Below are 24,933 nucleotides of genomic sequence, written 5' to 3' on the forward strand. Positions count from 1 at the left end.
AAATCTGTCAAAATTCTCCTTTGATTGAGATGCCCACTGGGGCTCCTCGAGGGCGGTTGTATACTTGGGCGTCCCATATTGACATTTCGTTTTGGCATATATATTGATATTGAAGGAAATTCATGTCCGTATACGAATGATGATACCAGTGAAAAAACTGTGTTCAAAATAAATTGGGTAAATAAATAATGTCACATGGAGATCTAGATTCATTAAAATTTTGATTTATTTTTATTAACAAGTCATAATTCTTAAAATATATAACAAATTGTTAAAAAAATATACGAACACAGCCAAATCAGTGTAATTAGTTTTTTCCTAATACACTTAAAATGAAAAATGTTTGAAGATTTGTTTTTTCTTATTGGAATAAATTTTCATTGTGCTGGCATTCATTTTAAAAACATATATTACATAATGTCAATATACTAGATAGACAATTTATCAACAAATTCTTCACATTTTAACGTAAACGATTTTAATTATTAAAATTTTATATTTATGAAGACGAAGCAATGTTGTTCACATAATTTCAGCAATACAATTCTTAGTTTCACCCAGTTTTGTTGCTATTCTAAAGAGCTATCGCGTGCTTTGAAAGTTAATTCAATTATATAATTATATATTATCAAGAAATTGAAACCAAGAGTCGACCTGCAATCTCAGCGAGTTTTAGTGGATATTATCAGTTGAAAGAACGATATTTAAAGCCAATAACATCGCAGTGGTCTGGTTTACGAGTATGTTGGTTTGATGTGATGATTCTTATATAAATGTATCTATAAAATAACAACGTGCTTTTATTTCATTGATATTCGGTGCAAAACAATAACTCAGAAATGAAATAGAATTATCAGAAATGCCTTTGGTTTTCTTTCAGTGAACGTTTATATGGCGAGGTCTTAGTCTTATCAGCGTGGCTTTGGCCTTTGGACATTTTTGTAATGCCCTGATTTTGTTTTACCAATAATAAAATAACTCCTAGGTTTGATTCGGTCTATCTCTACAATCCGTATACCATCGTCAATTGACAGTTCGTAAACCTTATTACAAAAGGCATATTAAGGTCCACCGATGGATAGTTAAGAGTGTTGCTGTTTGTACCTCTATCTTAATACAAAAGTCAACAACGAAATGAATTACCTAGGATTATTTACATTTGAATATGTCACATACCTATGACATGACACGAACAAACAAGGAAAGCTATACAAAAAGTGTTTTTCTTGTCTTATCACAAAGGAACGCTTTGACAGTTTGAATTCCTCAAAAGAGGCCAGTGGTTAACACCAAACTCGAAACGGCACCTTTAAAAAAACATTAGACGTCACTGACCTGTCCCAGTAAATTGAGGTAGTGTGCGTGAGCTGCATTTTTGCTACTTATAGCAACGGTCCCCCACAAACTTACCGCGTGGAGGAGGGCCGCACCAGCGCAGAGGTCAAGGAGCTGGGCGCGGGCCGCAGCTACGAGGCGTGGGTCACCGCCTCCACCCGCGCCGGCGAGGGCGCGCCCAGCCGCCGCGTCTCACACACCCCGTCCTCTAGAGGTATGTTACCGCGTGGAGGAGGGCCGCACCAGCGCAGAGGTCAAGGAGCTGGGAGCGGGCCGCAGCTACGAGGCGTGGGTCACCGCCTCCACCCGCGCCGGCGAGGGCGCGCCCAGCCGCCGCGTCTCACACACCCCGTCCTCTAGAGGTATGTTACCGCGTGGAGGAGGGCCGCACCAGCGCAGAGGTCAAGGAGCTGGGAGCGGGCCGCAGCTACGAGGCGTGGGTCACCGCCTCCACCCGCGCCGGCGAGGGCGCGCCCAGCCGCCGCGTCTCACACACCCCGTCCTCTAGAGGTATGTTACCGCGTGGAGGAGGGCCGCACCAGCGCAGAGGTCAAGGAGCTGGGAGCGGGCCGCAGCTACGAGGCGTGGGTCACCGCCTCCACCCGCGCCGGCGAGGGCGCGCCCAGCCGCCGCGTCTCACACACCCCGTCCTCTAGAGGTATGTTACCGCGTGGAGGAGGGCCGCACCAGCGCAGAGGTCAAGGAGCTGGGAGCGGGCCGCAGCTACGAGGCGTGGGTCACCGCCTCCACCCGCGCCGGCGAGGGCGCGCCCAGCCGCCGCGTCTCACACACCCCGTCCTCTAGAGGTATGTTACCGCGTGGAGGAGGGCCGCACCAGCGCAGAGGTCAAGGAGCTGGGAGCGGGCCGCAGCTACGAGGCGTGGGTCACCGCCTCCACCCGCGCCGGCGAGGGCGCGCCCAGCCGCCGCGTCTCACACACCCCGTCCTCTAGAGGTATGTTACCGCGTGGAGGAGGGCCGCACCAGCGCAGAGGTCAAGGAGCTGGGAGCGGGCCGCAGCTACGAGGCGTGGGTCACCGCCTCCACCCGCGCCGGCGAGGGCGCGCCCAGCCGCCGCGTCTCACACACCCCGTCCTCTAGAGGTATGTTACCGCGTGGAGGAGGGCCGCACCAGCGCAGAGGTCAAGGAGCTGGGAGCGGGCCGCAGCTACGAGGCGTGGGTCACCGCCTCCACCCGCGCCGGCGAGGGCGCGCCCAGCCGCCGCGTCTCACACACCCCGTCCTCTAGAGGTATGTTACCGCGTGGAGGAGGGCCGCACCAGCGCAGAGGTCAAGGAGCTGGGAGCGGGCCGCAGCTACGAGGCGTGGGTCACCGCCTCCACCCGCGCCGGCGAGGGCGCGCCCAGCCGCCGCGTCTCACACACCCCGTCCTCTAGAGGTATGTTACCGCGTGGAGGAGGGCCGCACCAGCGCAGAGGTCAAGGAGCTGGGAGCGGGCCGCAGCTACGAGGCGTGGGTCACCGCCTCCACCCGCGCCGGCGAGGGCGCGCCCAGCCGCCGCGTCTCACACACCCCGTCCTCTAGAGGTATGTTACCGCGTGGAGGAGGGCCGCACCAGCGCAGAGGTCAAGGAGCTGGGAGCGGGCCGCAGCTACGAGGCGTGGGTCACCGCCTCCACCCGCGCCGGCGAGGGCGCGCCCAGCCGCCGCGTCTCACACACCCCGTCCTCTAGAGGTATGTTACCGCGTGGAGGAGGGCCGCACCAGCGCAGAGGTCAAGGAGCTGGGAGCGGGCCGCAGCTACGAGGCGTGGGTCACCGCCTCCACCCGCGCCGGCGAGGGCGCGCCCAGCCGCCGCGTCTCACACACCCCGTCCTCTAGAGGTATGTTACCGCGTGGAGGAGGGCCGCACCAGCGCAGAGGTCAAGGAGCTGGGAGCGGGCCGCAGCTACGAGGCGTGGGTCACCGCCTCCACCCGCGCCGGCGAGGGCGCGCCCAGCCGCCGCGTCTCACACACCCCGTCCTCTAGAGGTATGTTACCGCGTGGAGGAGGGCCGCACCAGCGCAGAGGTCAAGGAGCTGGGAGCGGGCCGCAGCTACGAGGCGTGGGTCACCGCCTCCACCCGCGCCGGCGAGGGCGCGCCCAGCCGCCGCGTCTCACACACCCCGTCCTCTAGAGGTATGTTACCGCGTGGAGGAGGGCCGCACCAGCGCAGAGGTCAAGGAGCTGGGAGCGGGCCGCAGCTACGAGGCGTGGGTCACCGCCTCCACCCGCGCCGGCGAGGGCGCGCCCAGCCGCCGCGTCTCACACACCCCGTCCTCTAGAGGTCTGTAAACTGGGAACTGTTAGGAAAGGCCTTGCTAAACATATGCGTTATCTAACTGGGAGCACCATTAGGGTAATTTGATCGTCATCGCTACAAATATTTACAAATAAAACGTTCTAAGTATTTCATCTAGAGCTAGAAGTTCCAGTACCACCAGACCACCACTGGTACTCCCTATCCTCCCTCACAATGGTATAAATATCAATATTATTCAAATCGCACGAGTAAAACCGGAGCAGCTAACAACTTTCGGATCAGTCTTCGTGTAAGAACGATTCTCTCTCCGTGTTCTACCTTACGCATATTATTTGTAAAGCGTATTAATATAAGTTACACTGTTTTGAAGAGAAGTCCGACCGCGGTTCTTGCACCGGCATCTTTTCTGGTCAGAGATGTAGTATTAGAGCCCGTGATAGATTTCCTTTTAAAAACTTTTGGTTGAAGAAATGTCACTTCCATGCCTAATCCAGATCGATTTCATATCCTATAATTGAAATTGGAATACGCCTGTAAGAACTTGATCTGTTTTCAGTGGTGGCGGGTGTGGCATCCCTGGGCGGCACCGTGTCTGTGGGAGTGGGTAGCTCGCTGCTGCTGGTGTGCCAGTGCGTGGGCGTGCCGCCGCCGCGCACCGTGTGGTACCACAAGCACAACATCATCACGCACCATCCGCGCTTTACCAGGAACCATGACGATAGCCTGCTCATCAATAGTAAGAAATTACCTTTATTAATACCGTCCTGACTGTTATTTTGCGCATATAACATATTGTCAAGACAAGTTGTATAGAAATTCCTCACTAGAAACTTTATTTGAAACATAGGTAAATACCAGATTATTAACAGACCAACAATACCGACTCAGCGATACTAGGTATAAGGGTATCTTATCGCGTTTCTTCAGGGCACTAACTTTGTTTGAAATTGTTTGAGTTTTATACTTAACAAAATTCAGTTACCTAACTCTGACAAAGCCCGTTTTATCGAGGCTTAGGATAATGACCTTACGGGCAACGATAATAAGTAAATTACATATTATGTGGCTCTAATCTAAATGTAAATGTAGACCTTAAAGTGATCTAGATATTGACGCAATTTTTGCCTTTTAAATATACCCAGCGAAGTAAAATAATCGTAAATTATCTGAATTTTAAGTCAGTCCAGTTTTAACATTTACCTCGTTACTTTTTTACCATTTACCAGACATAGACCCCTCTCTCGGCGGCAACTACACCTGCCTGGCGAAGAACCTGTACGGCTCGGACTCGGTGGAGTACTCGGTGGTGGTGCTGCCCCTGCCCGAGGCGCCGGTGCTCCGCGCCACGCCGCACAAGCACTCCATACTCGTGGAGTGGGAGCAGCCCTACTATTCGCACAACAAGAGCACTCAGAAGATTAGTAAGGGTTTCTTTGTTATGAATGATGTTATTACAAGTCGTCGGCTTAAGTCGCAAACCTCGGAACTCCTCCGAAGCAATTACTAATTTCCTTGAAATGGATTTACGAGGTTTGCGACTTAAGCCAACGAAGTGTTACATGTATGAGCACTTGATGTTGTACCATCGGAAAATAGCAAAAGAAGAAAGTATTAAAAAGTCAGAAACGGCAAATGTTGTTAGATGAATACCTATTATTTAAAAAATCTAGAGCAAGATTACAGGTGATGGCGAGATTGTCGTGGGGTATACAAAATAATGTTATAAAAGTAAATTAAGCGAAGTATAAAAGAAATGTGATGTATGTGTTATCACAGAATAAATAATAGTACTAGGTACAGAAGACTCACTCTCTAACAAAACGCGTCTGATACGGTCAGCACAGATATGGCCGCTAGGTGGCGACAGCGCCACGCACGGCTTATGGCTTTCCCCAAAATTGGGGTGGAACCACAGACCAACCCCTATAGACCGAGCTTATAGGACGACTCGCGGTCACCGCACGTATGGTGTATAGGTCAAATATAAGATTGCTCGCGCGCCACTCCGATCAGTTGCGCCCAAGATTACGACCTGTTAGCAGTGTGCACGAGTCTCAGAAAATAAATCGTAAACTATTGAATTCATTGGGAAATCATGGGATATTGCACCATAAAATGGTGTGGTAAGTCATCTAAGACTTCTACTTACAAAACAGATGGAATAACATCCCACTGGAAAGTAAAATTCATTATTTCATTGAATAATGTTTCTTGTCCGCGGGGTTCATTTTATACTGGTCACTAAGCAGAGGCGCAGTAGTCCGTCCCTTTTCGTCAACTTGAAAATGCAATGTGCTATCCCTTTCCCTTTCGACTAGTGATGTGACGATGATGGTTTCGTCAGTTGCGGAAACTTCATGCTTCGTCATGCCGTATTGTACCATTTTAGACATAATATGTAGGTAAGTTTTTAGAATCCTCTAGGCCAGCGGAGCCGCATGTTATAAGATGGACCTGATGATGAAAGACGTGCGAGGGAACTCGGTGTTGGTTTCTAATAGACATATGTTGTATGGGTTTTTTAGAATCCTCTAGGTGAGCAGTTAGGTCTCATGTCACGAGATTGACCTGATGATGAACTTCAAAGAAGTGCGAGGGAACTCGGTGTTGGTTTGTAATAGACATATGTTGTATGGGTTTTTTAGAATCCTCTAGGTGAGCAGTTAGGTCTCATGTCACGAGATTGACCTGATGATGAACTTCAAAGAAGTGCGAGGGAACTCGGTGTTGGTTTGTAATAGACATATGTTGTATGGGTTTTTTAGAATCCTCTAGGTGAGCAGTTAGGTCTCACGTCACGAGATTGACCTGATGATGAACTTCAAAGAAGTGCGAGGGAACTCGGTGTTGGTTTGTAATAGACATATGTTGTATGGGTTTTTTAGAATCCTCTAGGTGAGCAGTTAGGTCTCATGTCACGAGATTGACCTGATGATGAACTTCAAAGAAGTGCGAGGGAACTCGGTGTTGGTTTGTGATAGACGTATGTTGTATGGGTTTTTTAGAATCCTCTAGGTGAGCAGTTAGGTCTCATGTCACGAGATTGACCTGATGATGAACTTCAAAGAAGTGCGTGGGAACTCGGTGTTGGTTTGTGATAGACATATGTTGTATGGGTTTTTTAGAATCCTCTAGGTGAGCAGTTAGGTCTCATGTCACGAGATGGACCTGGTGATGAACTTCAAAGAAGTGCGAGAGAACTCGGAGTTGATCTGTAATAGGCATAAGTTATTGGTCCATTTGAATATGTTTTCAATACAATCTTCTATGACCTTAATAAAAGAGACAAAAAATAATTTATGATATTTTGGCGACACTTTTTTTCTCGTATCGAAAGAGATTGCTATTCTGAGTGGAAATAATATAAAATTTCTAAACTTTAAAATTCAAGTTCTGGGTACCTACTTTAAACAGAAATGTCCTAATATGTTAAGTAAAATTTTCAGGTACATTGTTAAATTACTTAATGAAATATTAAATTATTCAATATAATTATTAAGTAAGTTTACTCTAAGTATACTAAATTGGTAACAATTTTACCACAATAAATTTCGGTATCACTAGTAGGAGTACCCAATAGCTGTAATGAACATGTCCCATCCCTACGCTTACACGTATCAGCGCGCCATGTTTGAAACGACCAATCGCAACGCCGTGAGCACCCCTCCCGCACCTCACAGTTTGGTGATTTGCGTCGGGAACAAAATGGCCAATATTAGGTTTCTAGAGGCGGTGTTCTGTGGGTGGAACGGATGTACTTTTAGCTACCTGTAGCAAGGCGATGAAATCGCGGAGTGAGCTACACCTGGTGTTATGGACCAAGTTATTAATGAGGGTATTATGAATAATGACAAGCTATATCGCGAAGTATGTACAGTTACCTACTTGTATGAACATCATCGTAAAATTGAATAGTGACATTAGTGACGGTCAAAGCGTGATGATGCCGATTGTACGAGCTCATGTCCCGAGTTTAATGCCATAGTTACTACTTACACACCTACAGATGGCAATGGCCCTACATATAGTTTGTGCTTAGCTTTGTTATCTAAAGCGTCACTTCTTTCCGCAGGTTATAGTCTAACTTGGAAAGTGGCCAACGGGCCGTGGCAGGAGGCGTGGCCGGCGGCGCGGCCCAATCTGTCGGTACAGAAGCATACATTGACCGGTCTCAAGTGCGGGACTAAGTACTCCGTCAGGATAACGGCCACTAACAAAGTGGGAACATCCCAACCGGCGTATCTGGACGTAAGCACGCTTGGGGGAGGTGAGTTTAGTTTTACTTAATTTTTTCAACTTTTTACTTACTTTACCTAACCAGCTAGCACAGACAGACAAGACTTCTTCCAGACTGAGCATAGTGGCGCTACCCACTCTGCTACAAATATTCGGTAGTTTTACTCCATTTTAGAATCAAAGTGTCTTTGTGTGACGCCCGTGTTTTTGAACGGACCAATCACGGCACGGGAGACTCGCTCACCTCGTCACCCGCAGCCCAGTATTTTTGGCAGCATCGGCTTCATGAAATAATTGCCCTAAACTCCGTCTAGATCTAGAGGATGGCTAGTCTATGCCAGCTAGTGAATGTATTTTAACTTGAATGATAGCTAAAGTGTCATGGTCCGATCGGTTTCTGTGTCCACAACTTGTAGTTAACTGAATCGGTGGTCGTCCTCAGTGCCGATCCCGCCGGCGAGCAGCGAGTGGCTGTGGAGCAACAGCTCGCACCTGTACGTGCAGCGCGCGGGCTGGGACGACGGCGCGTGCCCGCTGCGTGCGTTCGACGTGCAATTCCGCCCGCTCGGCACGCGCGCCTGGAGGACCGCGCAGACACAGGTAGCGAGGGTTAAACCGTTTTAAATGAAGTATTTTTAAAAAGTTTTTGATATTATTATAAAATAGTTACGTATCCTTTTTCTTATGAAGTCGGGCAATAACTAGCCAGCCAGTTCAAACGAACCAGTCCCAGGGTAATTCGCCATTAAGAAAAGAGCGTATTCCCATCTTAAAGGCCGGCAACGCGCTAGCAATCCTTCTAGTGTTGCGGGTGTCCATGGGCGGCGGTAATCGCTTACCAACAGGTGATCCGTCTGCTCGTTTGAACTTCAACTGTCTAGCTATCACGGTTCGTGAGATACAGCCTGGTGGCAAACGGACAGACGGACGGACGGACGGACGGACAGCAGAGTCTTAGTAATAGGGGTCCCGTTTTACCCTTCGGGTACGGAACCCTAAAAAATTAACTGACCACCCAAAACTAAAAATTAATTTTATTCACCTATAAACATTTTAGTGCATAGGTAACTGGCTAGCCTTCAATCTTATACTAAAATGAATTCTCTTTATAGTTAGAATTCATTTTTAGTAATTCCGGCATCCTTAAATATATAAATTGACCTAACCATTCGCGCCAATATATGTCAATAGACGTCAGTTATTCGGTGGTTTCCTCATATTTCCTTCCTGTTACGTAGGTACATACTAAATTCCTTGGTAGAAATACTTTGATTTAGGAAAATAAATGTTTCTGATATTGGTATAAGCCATGTTACATAATATTCAGGAAACAAAAGGGACGCCTTTTGTGTACGTAATAATAATAATAAGTAGATATTGGTGGCCACCAAAGGCCATCGCCAAGAGGAAAGTGAAAACGGTTGGATCGGTGATAGGTGTCTCCCCATTTATCAACTATTTGCAGAATAGTAAAGCTGTATTATTTGGAAACTGTTTGCAAAACTGCCCTGTTAGCAACGGTTGTAGGATTTAAACCACAACAGTTTTAGAGATAAACTCTTAATCGTCTGCCAGATCCTGCTCATAGAAATAAGCAGAGGTCGACGAGGTTGAGCTATTTGCCTTATAATATGACGTAATAAGGCATGTCAAATTATAAGGTAAATGGCTCACTCTCGCCGACCTCTGCATATTTCTATGAGCAACGCCGTTTAGCTAGTTACAAGATAGGTCTTCTTGTTCTTCGTTACACTTTTGACATAGGTAGTGGTCGTGGCCATTATGTAGACTTTTGAGCGACTCGTTTAACGACACTGCTTTCCGTGAGCATTCGCTTACTGTGGCCGACACACTACATTTGATTTGGTCGGTCCATCTCACAGACCATAAGATAGGTAATATTTCCGTAATGATCCCCTCAGAGCTACACGGACCTTTCATCGTGGAGCTCGTACGAGTCGGGGCGCAGCGGGTCGTTCGCCATCGGGGACCTGGCGCCCGGCACCTGGTACCAGGTGCGCGTCACCGCCACCAACGAGGCCGGCAGCGTCACCACGATATACGCCTATGCTACTAAGAATGAGGATGGCAGTAAGTGATCATTTTATCCTGTAGGTCTTTTCGAATTTTAAGATTTTCACAATCTATAATACAGTCACCACACAGGATTGTTGACATTTAGGGTTCTTGCTAAGTTGGAAATTCTATAGCGCAAGTATTGAACAACCAATTTAGCTAGGACCGTAAATGGAGCAACAATCGCGGAGCGTGATGGTACCTTAGAAACGATTACTTAGCTGACTGTAAAACCTAAGATACCTAATTAGGGAAATTATTTCCTTCTTTTTCAGGCGAAGTCGGCCCGCCATCGGAATTGTTAGACTTGAATATGATCGTCATCATCTGTAGTTCGATTTTACTGCTCATCTGTCTTCTCAGCTGTGTTTACATACTCGTCAGGAGACAAAGGTAAGAATTAACATCTGCCTGGAATATGACTCAGAGAAAACTCGATAAAGATGGTTATTTACATGTTACACTAATGGGGTTGGCCGGTCGAAGTATTTAGGAGTTGGCGCCAGCATAACTTGCCATGTCAATCCAATCTATTTAAGCCAAATCTCATAGAAAAAGGGGCAAGCAATAATGGCGCAACCTTTGACAGATGCCAACCCATCCATGCGGCCCATTGAACGGGGAACGTGTTATGTAGGAATATATATCTTTCTCCAGCACTCTTGTGCCAGTAAATGTTGCGAATATTTCTTAATTTTTTTTAAACGGACCCTGGCGCTATGCCGGGATAACGCTTGGTTGAAGAATATTATAATTGTCATTGTCATTATTCACATGTTGATAAAAGAAATTATACATATAATTAGAAATATTGTTTCGAAGACACTATGCCTAGTATATTTTTTTGCAAATATTGCAACACGAATTCTTCGTAATTCCAGAAGCGGCAACCTAACAGAGTACCGCGACTCGATAACCGTGGACAACAAGTCTGAGAGCGGCAACCTGACGGCCAACACGTCGCACACCAACCTGGCCAACATGGCCAACGTCGGCAACCTGTCCAAGGAGAACGCCATCAACGCGCAGAACAGGATTTACAGTGCGCCCATACATATGAGGAACAATAGCAAACATGGTACCTAAAATTTGCCGTCCTTCTGACAACTTTAAACACATTGACTGATTTACTTAAAGACGACTACACTGCACCTACTTAATCTTTCTGGTTTGACCCATTGGTTGACTGGTAGAGAATGCCTTAAGGCATCAAGTCCGCCTTTTGTACCTTCATGTATTGTACAATAAAGATTAAAATAAAATATAGTGCGTCAAGCAAATCTTGTCAGTAGCAATGTAAAGCAAACTAAAGTAGGGCAACACTCAAAGAGTAGTATTGCGCTAAGAAAAGCAGCAATGTACAATGTACATCGAACCTAAACTTTTTTTTCCGCTGAGCGCGCCCGTCAATTCAAATTGTCACTCGCGGATTCTCTATTGAAAATGTTTGAAATTGTTATTAATAGGTATGGACGGACAATTTAAAAGCGGTGTGTGATGTTGATAAAAATGATTAACTAATTTGAAGATCTCAAAATAAAATTATAAGTGGACTATGCCGTTAAACAAGAATGTATGAATAAAATCATTGCTTCAGCAGGTAGATGTCCTACTACTGGATTTTAATATTTTATTAGATTTCTCAGTTGCCACCGTAGGCATTGTAGGCATCTTAGCTTTGATTAAGCACAATCTTATTTAATATATTGGTATTTAATGGTGACACAGCAGAAATATCTCTTGAAATAGAATCGATTCAGAATGTAAACAAAGATGATGGCTGTCATTCGCGATCCACATTCCACAGATAAAGCACAGATGACACGCGATTTTCGAATTATTCGAACACAGTGTTGCTAACCCGCGATTTTTCAAATTTGCCGCCGTTTGCTACTGACAAGATCTGCTTGACCCAGTATAAATAACTAATAATAAATAACTTCAGTTTTATCCCTCACTCATTATAGCAATTTCAGAAGAGTTGCCTTGCTACATTTGGTATATAAATTGCTAAAATTTTGTCAAAATCGTTTGTGCGAAAGCTACCTACAAGTCCTACAACCTACTGTAATTCAAACCAAATGGGAAATTTTCTATTTTTTTAGTCCTTCCCATTTTTTAAAACCTTTATAAGACACAGGAGAAATAATGTCCCACTTGTTTCTGAACTTTTTATCTTTTTATAAATTGAAATATCAATAGGGATTTCATATTTATTGTATTTTGCATAATTTCTGTCATAATGCCTTATAACGGGTTTAAATGATGGTTTTAACTATTATTTCAATATTTCAGAGCTGTACGAGATCAGTCCTTACGCGCAGTTCGCGGTGGGGTTCCGTACGTTCGGGCACGTCGACAACCAGGACCTGCCCGGCCGCCACAAGCACCGCTTCGACACAGGTCAGTCAGGTATCTACTTAAGAGCCAACAGGAGTGGTCATTTCTCCATACAAATGTACTCGACTGTTTCCTCCGTGGGTTTTGATGCTAGAGCAATGATTTTTTCAACACAGATTAATACTGTCAATATCTGTGTCGGACCGTTTTGCTTTTTTTGATATTTTTGTTTTTTAAGGCGCTAGAGCCCTTCAAAAATGGCCAAAATGGCCTAATTGACTATGCCACAATGAGAGGCGTAGTATTCAAAACTAATATCAATTAGCCAAAAAAGCAAAACGGTCCGACACAGATAATTTCATAATCATTTAGATTTCCAAGTTTGGTTTTTGGAGGAGGGAACAGTCGAGTACCAAAACCTCGATTTTTGAGATTTTTACGCGGGATTTTTCGCCTTGCCCTTATCGAACTAGTTTTAGGAGCCGCTTCTGTTACGAGACGGGTATATTTACCTAAAATATTTAAAACTCAGCTCCTGTTTCGTCTTAAGGGGCTCACTGATTAACAGTCCGCCGGATTATGCCAAATTTTCACATTTATATTATTAGTAGGATGAGACACATTTTATATTATATTTTAATTTCAGAAACCAGTTTCCAAGTGTGTTCAGAGTCTGAGGATAGTGATAGTATATCAAAATCCACACTGAAGAGCGTGCCGAGAAGTAAGTTTAACTTATTATTTATTATATAACTAACGAACTGCCCCGGCTTCGCATGGATAGTAGTTAAATAGTTATACATTTCCCTAAGAATCCCTCTATTGTCAGCTGAAAACCGCATGAAAATCTGTTCAGTAGTTTTTTACTTTATCGCGAACATACAGACAAACACGCGGCGGGGGACTTTGTTTTATAAGGTGTAGGGATTTATTGAAAAAAAAAAGCAATTATTTCTCTATTCGTCACATATTATTACGAGTATAACTTTAAACTTAACGCCTGAAAGATGAAACATACCGCTACGTCCGCTACGATCACTCTTTCACTCATTTAAGTATCTATACCGAATTAGACCGACAGATGAAGACTGTTAAGTTCAGATCAGCTCCAATTAACACGGTTTCAAGATATTAACTCCAACAAATTGTTTCTTTTTCAGAAGCGTGTCGGCAACCACACCACAGATAACTAGACAAGGAAGAGTTATCTTTTTAAAATGGTAAAGGAATAAGATTCCATGGACCATTACCAAGGTGCCAACGTTCTGTAGCATTGTTACGTTGAAATTGTTAAAAAACTTTCTATTTTCAAGGAAAACGAATTGTCATCGAAACTACACTGCCCTTAAAACCGCAATGAATTATACTAACTTATTGTTAACGTTAATCATTATTTATCAAAACTGGCATGTTTTAAACATGAGCAAATTGTTAATTTAAGCTGCTCTAAAGCTTTGGCAAAAGCATCATTGATCGATGGCGGGCAATATTGTTTTTACTCAAGTTTTGTATATCAATTGTTATGAAAAACAAACAAAACCTTCAAGTAGGAATCAATATAATATCAGGATTCGTTTCCCGCAGTATACGGGAGGATTAATTTTCTTTTACTTGTTTTGATATTAGAGCGTTTTCCAAATGATCCATACAATAACTAACTAAAATTTTAATCAAAATACCTGAACCACATTCTAATAGAAATCCTTAATAATGTCCTATGCTTTGGTTACCTAATTAACGTAAAGAAAGATTAGGTAAGTTTAATTTTTAAATACACATTTAAAAAATGTGTAACCACAGGCACTTTTATTTCGTAAGTAGTTCCTGCCGGTTAAATAAGTAAGTACAATCAGCGTCATATAGTAAGTAGCATACAAAGTATTCAAATATGTAGTTCGCTACACCATATAATTTGTATGGCATAGGTACCGAACTATTTGAATACCTTGGATGTTACCTATTATATGACGCTAACTGTACGTATACCTATCTACTATCCATCCGCTAACTTGTTGCGCAACGGATTTCCCATTACGTCAATAGGATTCATTCTATAAACCACGAAGTTAATTCATTGTACAAGAATGATGGTGTCCAGCGAAGTGTATAGACCAAAAGAAATAGTGAAATGTCTTTAAACATTTTTGCGCATTAGAACTTGATCGCAAGTCTTTTATCTATTTAAGTAGGTACCTACCGTTCGAAAGTAGACTTGATGTACCTATAATTTTACCTAAGTTGTTATATTTATTGTCATAAAATATTGTTGATGTTAATAGCAGTTACCTACTTAACCCAGAAAATCTAGTCCAAACTTTGTAAAAATTGTAATATAGTCTGTAATAGTTGTTTAAGTATATGTATATGTAGGTATTCATAGAGAAATTGTAAGCTGGTAGCAAAATGCTAAAAATATCTACAAGAAGACTGATTATTCGGCATAACGATGGTTGTTTGGTTCATATACAATTTTGATCTAGAAATAATTATAATAAATGTTAGATACTTAATTGCAATCCGTGATTATTCTCCTGACCCTTTCATTTAATTCCTACTGCATAGTGTTTGAAATAGAACTTCAGTTTTGTACTTTTTTCAAGTGGCCTTAGTGATAGGTACGTATGTTGAATATAATTTCAATAAGAATTTAACTTTAGGGGGCCGATTCCCTAATTTCGATTTTGTGTGGTTCCCTTCAATATATCTCCACTACTAGGAATTCAATTCTACTAATAGAATTGAAAATGAGTGGTCAATACAACTAGATTCCCAATTTCTAAAATATCAATTCGCCGTTTTCCACAGATTTTCGAGATACGAAATTGAGCGCACAATTCAAAAATCGGCCCCTAGGATGCTTTAGTTTTAACTCGCGGACTACAAAATAGATTTACTATTGGGCTCTGGAAATGTTATTAAGTTCCAAGGAGTCCCTATTTATTCGCCTTATACTTACCTATCAAGAAAAAAGCGAGTATCATGGACATCACGGTTAAAAGGTAGGTAGGTAGCGATCGTCATAAGCAATAAGAGTTTGCAATATTTGGGTAGGTACAATCTCACACAGATCGACCTAGATCTACCAAACCCAAACCAGGCAAAGCTTAATAAGGAATGTTATTTAAGATTAGTGATGCTGAAATAATACAACTATTTAAATTAAGTTAGTGTATTTTATCCCCATCGAAACGAACATCATAATTATGTAGGTACACTCACACTAACTTCCGACTAGTTGCCTTGCTCTTTACTCGAGCTAGAGCCTCTGCTGCGGTTACAGAACATGCCTTATTCATCGATAGCGGGTCCCCTGGTCCATTCTAACTTGTAAAGTCATTGTAATGGTCCGGTGATGGTCAATTTAATCCACAACGAAGAATACAATTATAATCTGCGCAATGTTATTTGCGCTGTCACTGGGCACAAGTAGTTGACGCTATTTACTAACTAAACTTTATCCATTATCTCTTTAACCCAGTTAACATAAGTTAAAAAGTTCGTGTAAATGCCAGGTTTGCCCTCCGTCCCGCAGACGACAAAACCCTTACTGGTCACGCCAGCCAGTTCGGCTCTGTTTTTGTACTGCACTAGGGGCCCGCCGGAGTCGCCCCGGCATGTATCTATGCCGTCTTCTCCCCCCGCGCAGATAACATCATGAGGTAGATCGGTGTACTTGTACGCGTCCACACAGTCCGTGAAGTTCCACTGAGGTAACGGTTCGATCCTCTTCTTTACGTTGCTGTACTCGTTCGTTTTGGGGATCTCGCCCCAACCTGACGTGACGAAAGTAGCGTTGGCTGCCGGGGAAGATGGAAGACAGATCGGTCGGATGAAATCTGTAAATGAAAAGTGGTTTGATTATTGTTATTATTTTGATGATTTCATGTGACGATTACATAATACATCGTGCATCCAGTTGTAAAAACAGTTAAATAATTCCGAAACCATTTAGCCTGTTCAAATTAGTATCTGTTGGTAACTACTTAAAGTATAGATTATTTTAGCACGCAGTTAAGGAAAATTATAAGGATAAATGTCTTACCATTGTATGGGGCATCAGAACCGAGCGTCAGAACCGCGATATCGTAACCAGAGCCGTCGTAGGCCGGGTGGATTATGACCTCAGTGACGTCTATTTCCTTTGCCTTGGAGCATACGCCCTGCACACAGTCCTTTTTGGTCCTTAAGTCATACTCTCCTAAACGTACTTTATACCTGGAATAAGGAAGCAAAATGTTGTAGACAAGAGAGATATATAATCATGTAGATACTTATGTAAAACTCAATGCACGAAAACATCCAAAGATTGACTACCAAACCGCTGTCTATAGCTAATTCCATAATGAGAAAAGGGTGACCATTAAGAGATACCTATTTAGAGAGATAAGCAATTTAATTGAGAATCACCGTTTATCGGTATGCAACTTACATATCGGCTCTAATCTTAACGCAGTGTGCTGCCGTGACGACGTGCCTCTTGCCGACGAGGGTCCCGCCGCAGCGGATGTCGACCGCGCTGCCGCGCCGGTAGTACCGTAGCAGCACCAGCCAAGGGTTTTGGTGAACCGGGTTCGGGCTCGCCTCCACTCCACACGGCTGATATTCTAAATAAACATAGGTACATATTATGAATTGGTTTGACTACAGACTTTGTGCAATGTTCCAATGTGTCACCTCACATACGGAGAGATTAGGCATATTCAATGTAATTAAGGATAAAAACAACGTTTATAACGTCAATAAATGAAAACAAATAAAGTATAAAAATTCATAGTTCTAATTGTAGGAGAAATCATTTGAGCAATATCAATCAAGTAGTTAGTTTAATATAATGAAAGACATCCCAGTTTTCGTAACCACTGGGAAGTATATTGTTACAGTTAAACAAAGAAATTACATAAACTCACCATCTATGATACCTGGAAGGCGTAGCGCATCTACGGCCAGGAGGACGCCAAAAATCACCATAACTGTCACACAATAAAACATGATTCCACGAATCTTTTGTTTAAGAATATTGTAACGCGAATCAGGTTTAATTGGTTTATTTTAATACTCAATATAAAAAATAATAATAATAAAGATGCCCCAGTGGAGATATAAGATAAAGTTTAGCTATCGAATAGCCGGAACAACACAGGGAATATTCCCTTTATATGTTGTCCTGCTACCGTGGCTAGCAGAAATGAACTGAACTCTGCCGGGCAGCTTTACTTATTATATTAGGTTATGTTTCCTCATATTTGTATCACAGATTGCCTTAATAGAGTCCGCGTATACATGTCAGTCGTTTTCATCGCTAATACAGTTGCATCCTGCAGCATTTTATCCATAACTTGGGGAACGGGGTAGGTAATTTTGAAAACCGCATAAATATTACCTTCCCCAATACACCACACTATAGACCAACCTGTATTTCACCAATTTTATTTGACGATCGCATACGTCCCATAAATGCAACTGAAATCACGTCTACATCAGTGAGCGCGAGTGCATACTTAGGTATGGTCCATCTACTGGATAAAAGTTCTGTGGAATAGTTTCCTTAAAATACTGACGTTTGATGTAGGTAATATTTCTACGTTCCCGAATTTACAGTTTTCCCCTACGTTATCAGGTAAGTGGCCTTATAAAACAGTTATCATACTAGGGACTGCCATTTTAGGTAAAGCCTGACCAGGAATATATGATCACGCGCCATGTCGTGGAATTTCACTGGAACAATTTTTTTCCTAACTATACTGAACTGTCACCCTATACATTATAGGTACGTTTTAAATAATTGTTGTTTCAGAAATTAGATTTCTTATTAACAGTAATTTACTAAAATGTACGTGTTCCAAAATAATAATACCTATATCTAAATATTAAGACTTACCTGAGTACTACAAAAAAACTTTTTTAACAAAACGACGTAAGTGCCGGTATTATATTACTAAAAGTAGTTTCGTTATGTTTTTGTTTGTTCGTATGTACCTATGAACTAGGCCGGCTGTTTTTCAGATTACAATTAGTAAATAGATTTATCCTTGCTCTATATTGACCCAAAGAAAGGGAACGAAATTAAAACAGAAGGTAGGGGACATTAATAATTTTAATTCACCAATTTAATCAATACATTCTTTACTTATCGTTAAGTGTGGCAAACGCCACTGATGCAGAGTTGACATGCTAAGCGAGAATTGTGGCGGTAACATCGAATGGTAAGATAAATCAATATATTAGCATTGGTATTTTGGGTCTTTCGTGTAATGATCGTCTTATTAGTTATATAATGAATAATATATGTACTAATTACTATAGGTACAGGGTGGGCGTGAACAACCCCTAAAATCTGTAATCACGTATTCCCGATGGTATAAGGTCCGAGTAAAAATGGTATATCAACATTCACCTTAAATCGAATTTTAAGGTAGGTACGTAGTGATTTGCCGGAAAAGATTTTATAGTAGGTAATAATTAAATTTCGTTCAGTATTATTTTTAAAGAGCGCGCTTGCCTTACAGTAAATATGTAATAACAATTGACAACCGACAGCGAACGGTGTATGTCTGTCTGACATTCGATTGATTACGACGAGGTCTGAGTGAAGATTTTTCGACTTGTTTATTTGTTTTGTATACTAAACTAAACCAAAACAAACTAGGCGCTTTCATCAATATGTTACTTAGCTTTCTACTTAACAAAACACGCGAATTTATGCTTAAAGTTATCAAGGTTATTCTTCCCCATTCTGTACGTTTTACTCTGAGTTTTGTTATCATTTGTTTAAAAAAAATAAGCCTTAGGTAAATTTTAGAACCGCGTGTACCTAAAGAACCAAAATATTACGTATTATAAACTAGAAACTCTGTTCTACAATGTTTTATGGAAAAAAACTCACCACAATTCTCACGTTGTCAAAAAGCAAGGTAATACAATCGACAACAGGACTTATGGACGTTTAATTATAAAGTTACTTCTTTTAACAGATATGTCAGCTACCCTAAACGGCTATTTTCTTTATAAACACACTTAAATTACTCTTTAAAACTACAAAATATCAGTACTGCTCGTTACCAGTTGAAATATTATAAAATAAAAATAAACTTTAAAAAATAATCGTTAATAGTTAGGATGATATTTAGATATTGTACAGAAACGAGCGTATCTACAAGAACACAGCTATTACATGTATTTATCTATGTAATATTTCAATACAAGCTTGCGCATTAAAAAAATAATAAGTTAGTTAGCCTCATTATTTACTACCTACAGTCCTTGAAAAAGGTTCAAATATAATCTATTAATATACTATAATTATATAAACATTACACAGTACAAATATTCGATATTTATATTAAAATTCGTCTGGGCGTTACTAAACTTTAAATGGCGGACGCTAACTGGATGGCCGACCATGACGTTCGCCTTTCAAAACAATGTATCAAGTCAAAGATATGTTTTACTTTCATATAACTACTTCTTGATTATGTATACTGATTATGTGTTATCGAAACGTTTATAAGGAGGACTCGAATATACCTGTTACACAAATTACTTATTCTAGTGATCAGACATTGTCGAAGAACTAAATACATTGAAAAAATAATCTTTCAAGCATAGTTAAAAGGACCGAATAAATGTATCTTTCACTTATAACTATAATCCAAAAAATCAAGTTACATGCTATAATCCTAAACCCGCGATTATTTTAAACTGTCCCAAAATTTAGTGACCAATACAAACATTATGCAATAGATCCTTTTATTTTGAAGATTATTGTTTTATATATATTGAAAAGTTTTGATGGTTTCTCGTAAGATAGTTTCACTTTTGGCGTACCTTTAAAGAAAAAAAAACATTATTTTATTTTTAATATATATATAGAAGATTCAATAACACTTAGTAGTATAGGGGAAGGTTTGGACGAAACATAATAATCATACGTATTGAAAATCATACATTAAAAATAAATCATAACATATTTATTTCAAGAAATTAGCATTCGTGCGTGTGAATACCTAACTAGCGACCGCCATACAATCGAAGTTACGCTCTCATTTTAATACAACATTCTGAAATAATATGAAATATTCAAGTAACATTATTACAAAAAAAAGTAACATAGTCATATCTATGTCTGATACTAATTTTCGTTGCTAGAAAGAGTAATACAAATAAATTACAGTATATAGGTTTTAGGCCAGGTAAGTAACATGTAATTTTTATTTACATAAGCAACTTACGATGGTAAATAAGTTACCATCGTAAGTGAAGAGCGTAACTTAGATTGGTATAAGAGCGGTTTTATGTGCGACGGGTGCGTGTGACGCCGGTTTTGCTCCGTTTAGAAAACTGACTCTTTCATATCGGTCAACCTCTGCTTATATCAATGAAACCGTCTTAAGAAAAAGAAGTTTCGTGGAAAAGGAACCGTTGTTAATAAGTTCGACGATAACAGAAAAGCGTTCTGTGACAACAGAAGATATGGTGAACTCTTCGGAAATCAGTATGTAGGTACCACATTTTCCTTGTGTTTAATTAATTGAATTCATTTCCTGTAACGGTTCGATACCAGAGAAACGTCCTTTATGTATGTTTGTGTTGTGCTAAACAAGCATTCGGCCCGCCTGATAGGAAACGGTCACCGCGTAATCGACCCTTTATAAACTTGTACACTCTTTTAAACACATTCACTGCCCCCGACGCACATGTGCGTCCACCGTCATACAAGTTTGTTCCTAGGCCCCCTGGCAGTGAATGCGTTAAAGAAAATCTTGGCAGGTAAACACACAGAAATTGAAAAACTCTTGTATTTCGTCACTACTTTGAATAAAACATATCTTGTTCTGTCAATCAAAAGGATGTGGTAACTAGTCATAGTCATACATATGAGACGCATACAGAGGCGTATCAACTTTGTGTAGCAGTGTGAGATACGAGATTTTTTCATAGTACAGTCAGCAGCAGATATACCTGAGCGGGCAAGGTGTCCAAGAAAACATATACACTTCAATCGTCACAAAAATAAGGACATCTAAGTTGTCATTTTAGCGTAGGCTTTCAGTTCGTCACATATATCTTAACTTCAGAGTTTTTCTTTAACACATACACCCTTATTTAATCACAATGACAATAACGGTTTGAAATTCAGTGGTAACTAAGCACTCAAATTCAAGCTGCTGTCATTAATACCTACACGCACTGTCAGTCATGTACGTCAGCAGTCAGGGTGCCACCAGTTTCTAAGCAGTTGTTATTTCAATGGTAACTAAGCATCAACATTTTATCTGTTTAACTTTAAAAAAAATACTGTAGCAGCTACGAATTGACACCTTTCTTACAGAAGTATTTTATCGTCAAGTGTCAAACTTAGACAATAAATAAGTATTAGGTTCTATGAGAATGATCGGTTTTTAATTTTAACTGTCATAGGCGGCCGATTTTCCAAACCGTAGAGCATATATTATATGTTAATATATTTATTTAGCCCGCTTATTGTACTAAAATATACTATATACTACTATAATACGATGCTCCGAATCGATCAAAGAACGAAGGAGGAAATAATAGAATTGAAACTTAACACGACGTTCACTGTCCCAATCTGACATGTAAACCTTATGGCTTTGTAATAGAGGCTAGCCGTGGCCCCACGTGAGGAGCACGGGCAGTATAAAGGTGTGGTGTGGTATCCAACTATGACTTCTCTGTTTATTTTGTTGGTCCCAACCATGATCCGGAAGAACGGTGCCTCCTCTTCTATAGATGTATGTGTATGCGATAAAACCATCACTGCCATGCATATACCTACGTAATATACTAACTGTTGACCATAGGAATTTACATCAAATGGCATTCCGCAAAGGAGTAATCTTAAGGAACGCCCACTGCGGGTTCAAACCTACAACGTCCTGTTAGAAAGTCGCATATACGCTACATGTGACATATCTTCAAAAACATATAATATAAAACCACAAATCAATAATAGAAATGAAACCCAAAAAAAAAGCTGTAATCTCTAGGTGCGTCAGACTGAGATTTGAACCCGCGGTCTCTGCTTTGAAAAGCAAACGCCTTAGTAACAAGACCACAACGTGCCTTGACAATTGGCTCTAAATTCGGCTTCAGTTAGCTTTCGCTATGTGTCACTCATTCGTTTTGATGATTCTATTATTTAAAAGAAATAGTTTGCAGTAAGTTCACTGACAGGTCCCTGTCAATGGCTGAAGAGCAAAACGTGAGATAGATGTATGTGGTGACAAGACTGTACTGCTTTCGATGATTGTCAAAACGCTTTACCTGAAATTAGCATAGCTATTATTCATTCAATATACGACCATACATGTATGCTTTAAACGTCTATTTTTCCATATTGTTCAGATATATTTGACACGTTGACCGCTTAGATACCAGTGGTTTTTTGACAGCTAAGGTATCAATGATTTGTTGTAAGTGTAGAAATTAATGAATAGCGACTGTTAAGATATTTGTGACATGTTGAGCGCTCACAAGTAAATGCTACCATGACAGTCAACAACTTTTTGACAGTTTAAACGTTTACCTCTCTTTGAGCACCTGGAGTGTATAGCGACTTCTGCTGCTGACTGTAGTGACGATTTCCTTTCTCTTCGTAAAATATATTGAATATATATTTCGTAAGGCAATAATGACATAATTTTGTGTAAATAAAGTTTTCTTTGAATATGTACACGGATTAATCAAAAAGGGCTTTATTTCCAACGTTATAGGAACGACGACTCAGCGAAGGCAAGGTGTATGTTTTCCTTAGTTACAAGCATTTACGTCATTCATTACTTCACATGAATGAATATAACATACCTATGGGACATTCCTAGTAAAATATTACTAATTATTAGTATATTTCAACACAATCACTCGTAATAGTTAAATGATATTTTTAAATTAAAAAATATATTATATTTTTTGTGTACAACTTGTTTTGCTATCTAATGCCGTCTGAAAAGAAAAATGAAAACTTTTTGATATCGTGACAAAATTAGATTAGGTATCATTTAACTCGTAATAGTTAAATGATATTTTTAAATTAAAAAATATATTATAATTTTTGTGTACAACTTGTTTTGCTATCTAATGCCGTCTGACAAGAAAAATGAAAACTTTTTGATATCGTGACAAAATTAGATTAGGTACGTAGTAATTTATCAAAATTAATATTTATTCGCAAATTGTTTTAATGTCAGGTCGAGTCAGATGTAGATATATAAATAAAGCAATACAGCCATAAAATATTAACCCCTTCTTCGTAAACGCGCTACAAACCTCAATTAACTAATATATGTTTGTCCTTATATGTCATTTAGACTTATGTATTTGTAAGAAAGGGATAAAACCTAATTTAACTAAATCAGGCCCGTAAAATTTTATGAATAAGGGGGTAAGTAGTTTGTGTGTGGCAAGCAATATAGCACAACATTACCAGGCTGCCGCGGCCGTCTAGCGTATTTTGGGCGCGGAGCGGTCGTTGCAGTGCTTGTTGCGGCGCAGGGTCGCGCCGCGCTTGATCTGCTCCATGAGCGACGTGTGACACACCCGAGGGTCCGGCTGAAACAACAATCAACTCACATTAACTAGTTAACCTTTTGAACGCCAAGAAAAATGAATGAAATGAATGATAATAATCTATTGATTAGTCTACGAACTGTCAAATCGTGTAGTTTTACAAGGCAACACACCAATAACATTAGTTTGATGCGCTGAGAAAAACGCTGTAGATAATACATCATTTGCTTTACATATTTTTTACCATTTTACTACAGTAGCGGAATGCACAAGTAACCACAAGTCGCATCGCATGTATTTCACATCAAAAGTTAGTCACAGGCGGTCACGTGCCCTGAGGGATTACCAGGTACGTCACAACAGGACTGACCTGCCGCACCCGGTCAATGTCATGGCACATAACACTACATTACTATAATATATAATACTACTATAATATAATTATAGTACGGTCATCCTATATCACCTACTTCTATGAAGGCTAACATTGAGACAAGTGCAGAAATCGGAGATATGTTTATATATAGAAGGCAAATGAACAGTCGAAAGTTCATGGACATCCGCAACACCCGAAGAGTTGTAATTGTAAGGTATTTTCTTGGTATCATTGTGAATATATATTTTTCCTTGACCTAATCTACCGTTATGCCCTTATGGAATTTCATAATTTTATACTGATTAATAAAATAATTACATCGACACATTACAACGTGCTACGTAATAATGTATAACAATTATTTTATCACTTGGAGAATTACGTACGCGTATTTCCTTCTATACGTCACTGGAGCGTGTTACCAACTCGGATCTCGATACTACTCAGTATCACTAACTTGTAGTAGGTACTTAGTACTCGATTACCACTGGATAATGAATTGTTGGGATTTTGGCGGCGGTTCCGCGGCCGGCTCCTCTCTTACACCGCGGGGTTACCTAATGCCTTGCAGCCATAATGTGTTTACTTTCCCCCGTTGTTGTGGCAATTCGAATTGCCTGTAATGACTACATACGTAGCCATAGGAATTAAGTATCTAATGCATAGTTACTATCGCCCACACTGTTAACTGTACAATATCACCTTATGCCTTTTGTAATTAGGTCCACCGATGTACAATGTACAGTTAGGAGTGTTGCTTTTTGTATTAACAGATCGATTCA

The 24,933-nt window shown here is 40.9% G+C and overlaps 3 protein-coding genes across 3 annotated transcripts in view; 1 reads left to right on the plus strand and 2 right to left on the minus strand.

Annotated features, from left to right (window-relative positions):
- LOC134672791 (cell adhesion molecule Dscam2-like) overlaps nucleotides 1–14,042 on the plus strand; it is a 36,522-nt gene extending 22,480 nt beyond the window's left edge. Inside the window, exons 21-31 of the mRNA XM_063530750.1 lie at nucleotides 1,389–1,549; nucleotides 4,154–4,333; nucleotides 4,824–5,018; nucleotides 7,670–7,864; nucleotides 8,276–8,433; nucleotides 9,756–9,924; nucleotides 10,185–10,302; nucleotides 10,791–10,987; nucleotides 12,205–12,312; nucleotides 12,896–12,973; nucleotides 13,410–14,042. Of these exons, the coding sequence (XP_063386820.1) occupies nucleotides 1,389–1,549; nucleotides 4,154–4,333; nucleotides 4,824–5,018; nucleotides 7,670–7,864; nucleotides 8,276–8,433; nucleotides 9,756–9,924; nucleotides 10,185–10,302; nucleotides 10,791–10,987; nucleotides 12,205–12,312; nucleotides 12,896–12,973; nucleotides 13,410–13,438 (1,588 nt within the window). The 3' untranslated portion in view covers nucleotides 13,439–14,042. The remainder of the gene's footprint in view (nucleotides 1–1,388; nucleotides 1,550–4,153; nucleotides 4,334–4,823; nucleotides 5,019–7,669; nucleotides 7,865–8,275; nucleotides 8,434–9,755; nucleotides 9,925–10,184; nucleotides 10,303–10,790; nucleotides 10,988–12,204; nucleotides 12,313–12,895; nucleotides 12,974–13,409) is intronic.
- Nucleotides 14,043–15,402: 1,360 nt separating this feature from the next.
- Nucleotides 15,403–17,445, minus strand: LOC134679638 (CLIP domain-containing serine protease HP8-like). Its single transcript, XM_063538586.1, has 4 exons — nucleotides 17,157–17,445; nucleotides 16,679–16,853; nucleotides 16,292–16,464; nucleotides 15,403–16,085 (listed from the first exon to the last, which is right to left on the minus strand). Exons 1-4 carry the CDS (start codon nucleotides 17,236–17,238, stop codon nucleotides 15,697–15,699), a joined length of 819 nt encoding a protein of 272 aa, XP_063394656.1. The 5' UTR covers nucleotides 17,239–17,445; the 3' UTR covers nucleotides 15,403–15,696.
- A 1,289-nt stretch (nucleotides 17,446–18,734) lies between these two features.
- The window catches only part of LOC134676742 (protein MTSS 1), a 119,622-nt gene continuing 113,423 nt past the window's right edge, over nucleotides 18,735–24,933 (minus strand). The window contains exons 24-25 of the mRNA XM_063535130.1: nucleotides 23,693–23,817; nucleotides 18,735–20,073 (exon numbers count right to left, since the gene is read on the minus strand). Coding sequence (XP_063391200.1) covers nucleotides 23,710–23,817 — 108 coding nt within the window. The 3' untranslated portion in view covers nucleotides 18,735–20,073; nucleotides 23,693–23,709. The remainder of the gene's footprint in view (nucleotides 20,074–23,692; nucleotides 23,818–24,933) is intronic.

Source organism: Cydia fagiglandana, chromosome 2 (assembly GCF_963556715.1).
Source record: "Cydia fagiglandana chromosome 2, ilCydFagi1.1, whole genome shotgun sequence".
NCBI lineage: Eukaryota > Metazoa > Arthropoda > Insecta > Lepidoptera > Tortricidae > Cydia > Cydia fagiglandana.